General features: G+C 39.6%; 1 protein-coding gene across 8 annotated transcripts in view; it reads right to left on the reverse strand.

Moving 5' to 3' along the window:
• Nucleotides 1–701: 701 nt before the first annotated feature.
• The window catches only part of dmxl1 (Dmx-like 1), a 60,147-nt gene continuing 49,264 nt past the window's right edge, over nucleotides 702–11,584 (reverse strand). For 4 of the 8 annotated variants that reach the window (XM_039803489.1, XM_039803488.1, XM_039803493.1 and 1 more), the window contains 9 exons: nucleotides 11,380–11,495; nucleotides 10,598–10,766; nucleotides 9,107–9,167; nucleotides 8,595–8,722; nucleotides 8,025–8,102; nucleotides 7,742–7,833; nucleotides 7,508–7,560; nucleotides 6,602–6,819; nucleotides 702–3,954 (listed from right to left, as the gene is read on the reverse strand). In XM_039803489.1, coding sequence (XP_039659423.1) covers nucleotides 3,715–3,954; nucleotides 6,602–6,819; nucleotides 7,508–7,560; nucleotides 7,742–7,833; nucleotides 8,025–8,102; nucleotides 8,595–8,722; nucleotides 9,107–9,167; nucleotides 10,598–10,766; nucleotides 11,380–11,495 — 1,155 coding nt within the window. In that variant the 3' untranslated portion in view covers nucleotides 702–3,714. The remainder of the gene's footprint in view (nucleotides 3,955–6,601; nucleotides 6,820–7,507; nucleotides 7,561–7,741; nucleotides 7,834–8,024; nucleotides 8,103–8,594; nucleotides 8,723–9,106; nucleotides 9,168–10,597; nucleotides 10,767–11,379; nucleotides 11,496–11,584) is intronic. The other 4 variants (XM_039803495.1, XM_039803494.1, XM_039803491.1 and 1 more) reach the window with 2 other exon arrangements.

The raw sequence follows: 11,584 nt of genomic DNA on the forward strand, positions 1-11,584 counted from the left end.
TAATGTATCAAATGAAAGGAGTCGCTCATTGTGATGAACCTACAGAGAATGATCAGCTCTGAAGCTGCAGCTCTCCTCGACTTCACCGAGCTGTACAGTGAGTTTCAGCTTGTTTATCTGTGTTTGGGTCACTCTCATAGCGTCATGTTCTGTTAAAAACTTCTAAAATCACACTGGCCACTACCTGCTCAGCACCAAATGGCAGAACCAGTAAGCGACTAGCTTTTGAACAGTGTGAAGCAAAATGCTCAGGTAGACTGTGGCATTTAAACAATGCCCAATTGGTACTAAGAGGCCTAAAATGTGCCAAGAAAACATTCCCCACACCATTACACCACCAGCAGCCTGCACAGTGGTAACAAGGCATGACTGATCCATGTTCTCATTCTGTTTACGTTAAATTCTGACTCTACCATCGGAATGTCTCAACAGAAATCGAGACTCATCAGTCCAGGCAACATTTTTAGTTTTCAACCGTCCAATTTTGGTGAGCTCGTGCAAATTGTGGCCTCATTTTCCTATTTTTAGTGGAGATGACCGGTGGGGTCTTCTGCTGGTGTAGTTCATCTGCCTCAATTTTTGAATCAGTCCAACTTTGATAAACATCAATGATTTAGTTTGCTCGAATGGAAACAATTGAAATGTTACTTTAATGCTTACTACTATGGACCATAATTGTTGCAATCAAATGATTCGCCTGCTCATGTTCCATAATTTCTTTATTACATAGGTACATTTTCTGTAAACAATACATTGATTTACACATCATCTTCATTATAAAATTAGAATTATCTGATCAAATTCACATTTGCAAGATTGAGGAGGAAAAAAAAGAATGTGATATTTGATTTAGCCGAGTAAGTTTGTTTAATGTTCTCCTGCAACACTGATGGAGTAAAACTCATCTGTTGGTGATGCAAGTCTTCAAAATAAAATAAGCAGTATTTTGGGGAAAAAAAGCACTCTTTGTTAAAATTGATTTTATTCTCCAGTTTCTGTAGGAGTACACAGTTTGGCTTTGATAAAACATTTCATCTCCAGTTGCTGCAGGAGTACACATTCATTTCCAACCATTTTGATTTGTGGGGGAAACAAATCGCAGGCATTCAAGCCCACATCAGGAATAAGAGAAAAAAGCAGAAAATAACATCTCCCTTCATCACTCAGTCTATAATCCTAAATATGAACATATTTCATAAATATACCTGTGTACAGAATGATATTCTTCATAAAGTGGCTTCTGTCATATCTATGATTAGTTCTTATGATTATGCAGTCCTAATGAGAAGCCTAGTTTATGGATCTATGTATATACATAACTGCAATAAATCAGCTTCATCTAAAAGGTTTTCTTCAGTTTATCCTCCCTGAAATCAAAGTTAATGTACATTTGTTTCCCTACAGCAGCCCAACAAGGTTCTATGGCTAGATAGCTTAATGGATTAAACTCCTTCAGACTAAACAGCTATAGGACAGTTTGCATGAACCCCTTCCTTATTTATGTTGAAGAAGCATCATATTACACACCAACCTAACCTACATTTTCCAAGCATGTACTGAAGGCAATTTGCTGCATTTGGATGATATATAAAGCAACCGAATAACAAAAAAGTGAAATTAAGGTCATTCCTAGACAAAGGAACTGAATAGCAAGCCAGAGAAAGCAGGACCGCTAATAAAATGATGATTACTACAAGGCAAACAATATTGTTTCCAAGGCGGTTTTAACTCAGGGTCCTTATTGGAAAATGAAAGTTTGAAAGTCGATAAAAGGGAAGTGCATTGTTATTGGAATAAAACATTTCCACAACAAAATTCTATATTCACTAAAACTTAACTGCCCCACCCAAACCCCTTTCCATAGTCAATGGCAACGTTTCTGGCTACATGTTCTTAAGCTTAATATTTGAACATTTAAAAGAAAACGGCCAGAAATGGTATTATTCATGGTGTCCCATACCAACGAGGGCCTTGTTAAATGAAAGCTACATAATATCAATAATAATCAATATTATCAGTCCTGTGCCAGCATGGTAGAAGTAGTTTTCAGAGAGATTAAGGACACTTAATAATAATAATAATACCACTGGTTTAATCTAGGCCCGGATAAACAAACATCATACTATATATTAACCTTATTACCAAAGGCTTGGACTGCTTTACTGACACCCAGCCTCGTATAGTTATATGCATTACACTACATATAATTTAGCTTCATGTTTATGTGCAAATAGAGTAAAAGCAATGGCGCATTCAGGTAGTCCATGAAAATTAAGAAAATGTAGCTCCATACATGTAAACTCACACACATTTCTACCAGTTTGATTAAAGGAATATTTTTACGTTTTGGGAAATATGCTTATTCGTTTTCTTGCGGAGAGTCAACGCTAGATGAGAGGATTTACACCGCTTTCATATCTGCCTGATAAATATGAAGCTTTAGCAAGTAACTTGTCAGCTTAGCTTAGCATGGAAACAAGGAAACGCTAACGTTAGCTTGGCTCTGACCAACGGTAGCAAAATCTTCTAAAACTTATATACTTATATATTGCTTGTTTAATCGGGAAAAAAACCCTCTGTATTTGTACGACTTAAACAAGATATAACGAGCTCAGTCTTTGAGCTAAGCTAACCATCTGCTGGTTGTAGCTGTACATTTAAGAGACTAACATGAGAGGTATCAATCATCTCATCATTTCTGCCAGAGAGTGCATGTGCATAGTTAGGGTCTTACGAGACGTGTTATAAAATTAGTTTCCTGTGCTCATTTAAAGTCAGGCTGGGAAAGTGCGCCGGCCGGAAAAAAAAAAAAAAATCGAAAGTGAAAGGATAATAGTAATATGAAACATCCTGCGATGAAGTGTGGATTGATCGTGAACAAACACCTGGTCCACTGCTTTTTCCAACCAAGCTGGCTCATCTGCGTTTAAAAATGTATATGGAGCACCAGAATGCGCCGGGAATTCTTGTGACTGTATATGTGCTTTGTATGATGTCCACTGGCCTTACTGCATTGTGCGAAGGGGTCTTGCGAGGACGTATAAACCCCTGAAGGGATCACTTACCGTCCCTGTACGATAGCACTTCATACACAGTCTACCTGAACACTGCTTCCACTGATTTACTAATATAAACTAATAGATATGGTAATACTGTATAAGAAGAACAATGCTGTAGCTTTAGACTCTTCACAGTCGGAGTCTCAGTCCCTCTTGCTCCTTCTACAGCTTCACCTTCTGTGCAAAAAAAGGCTCTCCATGTGCTGTTCAGTCCTCCTGAGATGGAATTGTTTTGGAGAATCTGCAGCTGGGTTTTTGTCTCCTGTTCAGTTTATTCTGATTAACTGTGCCCTCGGTTGTTACCCTCTGTCCATTTAAACTGCCACTACAGTTTAAAACACTTGTAGAGGCTCCTGCGGTTGGTCGGCTTGGGTTCATGTACCACACAAAAGAGACCGATGTGATTGTTTCACTCTTTGGCCCCTGGATCAGACGACTCACTGGATCTCACTATGTGAAAGTCTGTAAATCCTACGATTGTTCCACCTTGTTTTGTCATGAAAGCCATTCTTCATTTACACTGGTTAATAACACTTGACATCATTGTTCTGTCACGGCATGACGCCCACTGTTCCAGGTCCATTAAGGTATTTCCACAGCAGTAGTGCTGGCAACTTCACATTACTCAGTTAAATCGCTTTAACACCTTATTTGTCTATACGATGAACTTGACATCGTTCTTGAGGTTGCCGTGGTTGTTGTTGTTATTGGCGACACTGAAGCGGTTGGGGAGGCACCTCATCTTCATGGTTCCGTCTGCGCCGCAGGAGAAGATGTGATTGGACGGTCCCACCTCGATCTGCATGACGCCCGTGCCGAGGTTCCTGAACATGGACTGGCGAGCGTGTTCGTTGGGAAAGGTGTAGAGCAGACACTGTGTGGCCAGGCTCCAGATCTGGGGAGTGCAGGGAAGAAGGGGCGTTTATGAACTGAAGAGACAGCATAGAGATTATTTTTAAACAATGCAGCGTATTAAAGATTACTTCTGTATTTTTGTCAACCAATACCAAGAAAAGACCAAAACCAACAATGAATCCTACTAACAAGTATTGTCTGCGAAGCCTGGTATAGCTCATTCCTCTAGGATTACAATGGATGTGGGCACTGTAGTTTATTTTAAGTTCTACCATGGCCACTGAAAATAATGGATTAGGATTGGCTGGAAGGTGTGGATTAACGTTTAGTTACCGGACAGTATAATCGGACACCAATTACGCAGGTGTTTGCATTTATAAATGAATGCCCCAGTTGTTAATAGTTGGTTAAAGCAGCAACAGTGAGGCTTAGCCAACAAGCTTTGCACTAGGGTTTTTTGTGTAACCAATAAAATAAGTAAAGATAGGAGGAAGAAAGAGAGGACATCAGGAATTCATGTTAGCTGTGGTGAAGCTTGTAGCCTGCAGGTCTCAGGGACAGCTGCAGTGAAAGGAGAGGACCGCCGGAAAGATAAAGGTCAACAAAACTGAACAGAAAGTAGAGTGATGAGAGAGTGGGCGACAGAGCAGCGCTATGTAACGTTATCTCATTTAAACATAACAGTTTGAATTATACATCAGGATGAAGCAGTGTTCTCTAGTCTTAAAAGTTAAGTATGTTCAAGACTAATGTTAAAGAAACACTTCTTATGGACCCCTTCCTGTTTAGCTAGATGTTGCCTAGCCAACAGTATACATTCAGAGTCTCAGGAAGTAGTTTTTATTATTTATCTCATGATGCTAAAAACAGAAAAAAAAATTGATTAAAAAGGTGCCCTGCCACACGTATTTCATTACTTTGTGGTAATGTCTGAAGGTTAACCATGGACTTTAACATTTTTTGTGGAAAAAATGCCTTGGTTACCTTGTTTCAAGCCATTCTAGCATGGTATAGAAAGCCTACAGGAAGACTCAGCTCGATTTCTGCCAGTTCTCATTAATATTCAACAAGCTTAGCTGTTTGAATCTGATTGGCTAACAGCTAGCCAATGAGAGCCTGGCTGTCAGAATCCTTTACCCAGGGCAACTGGGTGAGCTAATGAATAGTAATAAGCTCAGGCAATATGATGTCAGACTGACCAGCTTTTGTAATTGGCCTGATTTCTCTGCTTATTTCTTTTCAGTGGCTAGAGCTGACAAAGGAGGTAGCAGTTCATTTTCACATTCACAACATAACACAAACACATATGGACCTAACATATTTCAAAAAATGCAAGTAAAAATGGTTTTGTATGGCAGGGCACCTTTAAAAGTTTGTCATAGAAGTAAATTAACTTTTTTTAAATTATTTGATTACATGTGGCTTTTTGTTGGCAAGTGGCTATTGTATAAGCAGGATAATTCCTTATGTTCCATGATTATTATGGATTTCATGAACAGGTGGAACGTACATCGTGTCAGTAGTATCTTGATATTTGAACCAATATGCAAATATAGTCATAAAGTATACACAAACTCTAGTACCACCGTGGAAAATAGTTCCAAACAAATACACCATTTACTCCTGTTTAGCCTTTAAAGAATGAACCTATACATTAGTGACCTGTTTTCAAAGATTTACATCTTCAGTAGGAACCACTGTGAACCATGATTAGCTCGGAGCAACTTGCATTGTTTGATTTGTATTCCCAGCCTGGGAGCTTTATTATTTGATAAGGTGTTTCATAGACTGTACAAATTAGTTAATCTTCCACTTCCATGGACTCTCATCAAACACTTTAAAAGCTTATAAAATTGCAGCTCACACATGTTCAATTTTCAATCAGCCAATATAGATGATATCAGCCAATATACAATTAATGGCTTAAGATGAGTAACATCACACGCAGCTTTGGAGGTTTTTGTGAGCAATTATCCAGAAGGAAAGTCAGTTGAATTTCAAGCAGATATGCACCGCACCGTTTCTTGTACATCTGCATGACGCAGCGGCTTCATCCTTGGAGTGACAGCTGCGTGGTCCTCACCAAAGATGAAAAACCAGCTGTCTCGGGAAATATATTAGCGGAAGACGATCACATCTCCGGTCTGTTCAGTCAAAAACGCTTTCCTTTGCCTTTTCCCATGCCACCTTGCTTTGGCCTCCAGACATTTTCACTCTCCATCATTTACTCCGTTTTCCTGAGCAGGTGGTTAATCATAAGTGTGACATTGGTTTCGAATGACTTTGATAGGGCCCCCTGTCTCCATGGATAAATGCAACAGTCTTGTGATGATGTGGAGGAGAGGCCGAGACATTCACACCTGGGGGCCAAACGCCCTGCAGGACGGTTCTGTCAGGTACAGGTTCACTTTCATACTCCACATTTTTAGAATCACTGTTTCCAGTGAAGATCTCATGTAAAATGAATGACTGTGAAAAAAATTCTGGCTTCAAATTCGATCCATTCTGGGAGAGTCTCGAACAGAGAAAACTGTCTGGCTTCCACCTGCACCTGAGCTTGAAAGCCATCAACAAATGCAATAAATATTCTTATATTAAAAAGAAAAATGGAATATCCCCCCACCCCAAAAGGTCATATTTATTCAACAGAAATGTTTTTAATTGCATCAATTAACCAGTCAAAATACCTTGATGTTGCCCTCAGCTGATCCACTGATAAAGCAGTCCTCAGTCGGATCGACAGCCAGCGCTTTGACCGGCGAGTCGTGGGCCTGGAAGCTCTGACGCTGATGCCTGTGGGCGAGCTCCAGGACACTGATCCAGCCCTTCCTTCCACCGGTGATAAGCAGCTGCTGCCTGGAGGCCATCAAGAGCACCGTAGCTCCGGATTCATGGCAGCAGAAAGCTGAGGAGAGAGAGAGAAAGGGGAAGGATGGGATACATCGAGGAGAAGAAGATGGATGAATCAGAGGGAATGGGATAGAATTGAGAGAAGCATTAGGGATGGAAATAAAAACAGAGAGGGAAAAAATATAGCATATATATACATATATATATATACACATATAGCATGTAACTTATATGGCTTCAGTCTACAATTATTTTCACTAACGAATTAAACGATGTTCTCAAATGATCAAGTAATCATGCACAGATCATGCTGGGGTCGTTATCCACCACACCGCCACAACAATTTGTATTACAAAAGAAGTTTTCTTTCTTTCTTCATCTGCTATTTGATGTACATTTTTATTTATTTTTTTAATTTTGTGCATAAACATGTTACATTAGGGCTATTATGCTTATTTTAATGATCATTTAATCTGCCATGTATTTACTTGATTAATTGACTGTCTGGTCAATAAAATGTCCGAAACAGAAAATAAAATGCCCATCAGTCCATGCAGACCTCTTTAAATTGTTTGTTTTGTTCCACCAACAGTCCAATTCACATTCACATTTAAGAGGCTGGAAATAGAGATTTGGGGGAATTTCTGCTTGGAAAAAATAACGATCAAATGATTATCAAAACGTTTGCTGATTGCTCAGCTGATTCCTAAAAGAGGCCGTGCTCTTTTTGTGCTGCATCTTACCATGTACAAGGCTGTTTGCAGGAGTCACCAGAGTGTCCCATAGACACACATTCCTGTGGAATCAAAAAATTACCAAATTACTATCCACTCCCACATTTCACTGTTGGCCACAGAACAGTGGAGCTGAACGGAAAAGATTCAGCCTTTAAAAAAGCAGTTCATGAAATAGAATTAAATTGGGAGGACAATTTTTCAAGATGACTGGAGACAAAATTCTCCTTCCAACTCTCATACCTGTTGTCTGTTGAAAGACCTGCAGTGGCAATGAGGGAGGAGGAGCCCACAAAGACAAAGTCGTTAGCTGTCTTGTTGTGGCACTGCAATGTCTGGCAGAGAGAAACAAATAAGACGGTTAGTAATAGTGACAGTAATATAGAAGCAGGAGAAGAATAAACAAAAATGAGAATGACAGGAAGAAAGCAGGAGGACACTAAGAACGTCTAGACCGACACAAATAAAAACAAACATGTCAGAAAAATATAAGGTAGCACATTGATCAGATCAGTGAGTTTCTTACTAGGTATGGTTTAGGTGCATTCCCACTTGTGTTGGTCTGCCAGAGACTCAAACCTCCATCAGCATCGACGATACCGAACTACACAAAACATTCAGAGAGCAGATATTAGACTTTGCTGAAGTATAGTTTCCTGCTGTGTTTGCATACCCATTGAGAACCTTCTGAGATTGTTCTCAAATTATCTTCCAAAACACGTCAACAGCCTCATAAGTTCAAGCACCACTTACATAACTAAAATCAAGTGCTCTGCTTGTCCTCTATTTGCACATTTTTTTCAAAGCATATTTCACTCTTTTGGCCGGAACAGGCAGATAAGATGGTACTGGCACAGAAGAGGCACCATCTGAGAAAGTTATTAGCTTGAGGCGAGTGCCTGAGTTCAGAGCAGTTGAATCACTCAGCTGGAGAACAAAATGTGCTTAAGCCAAACTCCCCACTGTGGTTCATGCCTGAATGGTAAAGTGTGAAAATGTAGCGGAATCTGACAGGCTCACATCATAATGGATCGTGGTAGTTAACTACTCAATGTGTTTAATATTACAGTTGATATTACGAGTTGGTGTTTGTAACCTTGTTTCCCTGGTGGTTGAACCGTATCCTGGTGACTCTGGAGTTGCCTGGACTTCTGAAGCAGATGATCTGCTGGGAGTGACCCCACTCAAACATCCTGACGCTACCATCCTGAGCTCCTGTCAGGTCTGAAAAACAAGAACAAAAGTGCCTTCAGCTCCTTTTCTAGTACATCTCCATGAGCATTCTGGTCAACATGAGGTTTGGGCATTTCTATGCTCCCAAAATCATCTACTTTATAATTGACGGAGTAAACAGTTTATAACACCTCACAGTGAATCCCCACTCTGCAGTGGAAAATACAAGTAGGGCTCACTCAGCCTTTTCTAAATCAACTGGGACCAGAAAAAAAAAAATACTTTGACACTTGCTAAATATCTACATATGAGGAACTTTTGGGGTGATGTAATCATCCCCCTTTTTTCACACGAGAAATATGATATCTTTATGGCACATTTAAGAGGCGGATACTCTTCTATTCTACTGACAGACACATCAAGAGTCGTACTTACAGTAAGGCAGTGTGGGATGGGAGGTCATTCTTCTCACATTGTTGATATTTCTCTTGATCATCTGGGAGAAGAAAAGTGAAGAGGAGGAGAAGAAGATAATTAGCAGAAAACAATGCAGAGCTTCATTATGGTAAATTCTTTACATCAGGGAACTATGTGACAGTAAACTGTTAAACAATATAACACTATTCTAAAGCCTTTTTCACACATACAATACATTAATTGCTGGCTTTTTTCTATCTGTTAATGGCTTGTTACTAATAAATTGCCATTCACTTTTATGTAAATGTGAAAAGCACCATAACATTTACGTAACAAGGTGCAAGTCTGAAAGGGCCTCATCTGTAGTTAAAATCCACTTAAAAGGTCAGAAAAAAATGCAATTCTTAATCATTATGCCAAAGTACATATTCGATGCTGCATTTAAGTTAGAGCATATAGAATAAATTGTCTTAATATAATGTAGCTCAATTACTATTTCCTGTCCTGTATTATGACTGGTGGCCCAGAGAAGCAGACATTAACAGCAATGTCTGGCAAAGATTTTATTTATTATTGTCTCTTAATGTATTCTGCTCCAACCCTGAGCACACTGCCTGACTGGTTAGTAAAAATAATTACGATGCAGATTGGCTCTTACCGTCCATGATTCACAACTGAATCGATTCAAAGACACTGCTACCACCAGAATAAAGTAAATCTCCCTCCGCACTGCTAACACCAACATAATCTGTTCAGTAAAACAGCTTCTATAGACTTTCCATAAAAAAAAAAATAATACATAAAAAGTATAAAGGTTTGGGCCTGGTGTCTCACAAGCTCTAGCAGTCAGCAACCTCTTCGTTCCTTTGTAAGTCAATGAGGGAAGCTAATGTTAGCAGCCACTGCTGCTTTTGGCAAACTGAGCCTGAACAAAGATAAATTATTAATTAAAGTAATTTAAACTGCTTTGAGGATTTTGCTTTGAGTACAAAGAAGGGCAGATCCAGAGCAACAGACAACATCAATTAATTCCAGAGAAGCAGTGAAGAGTATGTTAAACCCGTGGCAATCATCACTGTATATACTGCTGGTTCTTTGAGGTTCAGTGGAACGACAAACTGTGTTAACTTGATATTACAGCTGACTATGACGGACCAAAGCATATTAAAGTATAATAAAAATTAAAACAGCAATAACGGTGACAAAATGTTCACTGTGATAGATGAACTATCCCATGCAAATGTTAAGACTTTAAGTGTTTTTTCATACTGTACACAGATTAAGGTAGGAAACCAAAACATTAGGGCTGCAAGTAACAACTATCGTTATGTAAATGGCTGTCAGCTACGTGTATGAAGTATAAACAATTTGCAGTTAATGGCCGAAAAAACAATGCAAAACAGCTCGCATGGCCCTTTAAACTAAGACAGATCAGAAACAAAAAAGAAACAATAAAGCAGTTAAAGAGGTGTGGGGCAGACGAATGGCTCGGGTAATATAATCACATACAACTTCAGGTTTAGATCTCACCACAGCTGCACCCCGGCCTGTCTGCACTCCTCCCAGCCACGGCATGTTGATGGGTGTGCCGGGGCTACTGTGAGTGTATGGTGTGGTGCCGTGGAGGGCGGTAAAGTCATCACGCGCATGAACCACCAGGAAGTCATCACTACAAGCACTACAGAGACAGAATGATAATTAGGTAGGTTATGTAATTGCATTACAGTAACCGTTAAATCTTAAAAAGGGAATACTCCAGAAGTTTGGGAAAATACCGTAGTTAAAAAAGATTCATATCAATGTCATCTCTGTGTGATCAGTTCATAGAAATTATACCAGCATTAGTGTTTTTGTTAGAACTGTGTGCATTTATAGAGAAACTACAACAGATATGCAGGATAATGATAACAACGCATGCTGACAAAAAGCGACCCTGCTCTGAATTATAATAATATCTCATAAAGGAGCGGCCATTCACAAATACATATAGACTATGCTGCACATCCAAACATAGACACACAATGCAGATGCATATACACCACCTACACAATCATTACTGAACCAATCACATTGTCCCACACCCACACTCAATTGAGCTCTCTTGGTATGAAGGTGAAAAGGGAGTTGATGTTACTCTGGATGAACTCTTACAGCCGTTGGCCTAAACAAGAACATTACGCACGCACACAAACACGCATGCACACACTCCTCCCCCTGACCACTTTTTTATATGTGATAATTCTCTCCAATATGAAAGACATTTAGCACACATAGACACACAGCTCTCCTACCCTTTGGCTTCTGCGTCATCATCGATCCATGTCAAGATCTGTGTGGCCAAGATGGATGACACATCCAACTCCTGAATGTCATGGGTGGAGGCCATCACTAAACAATTACGATTTGCCTGGGAGACAGACAGAGACAGGAATTGGGGAAATGAAGAGAGGATAAGTGTGAGGAAAATAGGGTGAGGCTTACCGTGTGTGCAAAATT

Source organism: Perca fluviatilis, chromosome 6 (genome assembly GCF_010015445.1).
Source record: "Perca fluviatilis chromosome 6, GENO_Pfluv_1.0, whole genome shotgun sequence".
NCBI lineage: Eukaryota > Metazoa > Chordata > Actinopteri > Perciformes > Percidae > Perca > Perca fluviatilis.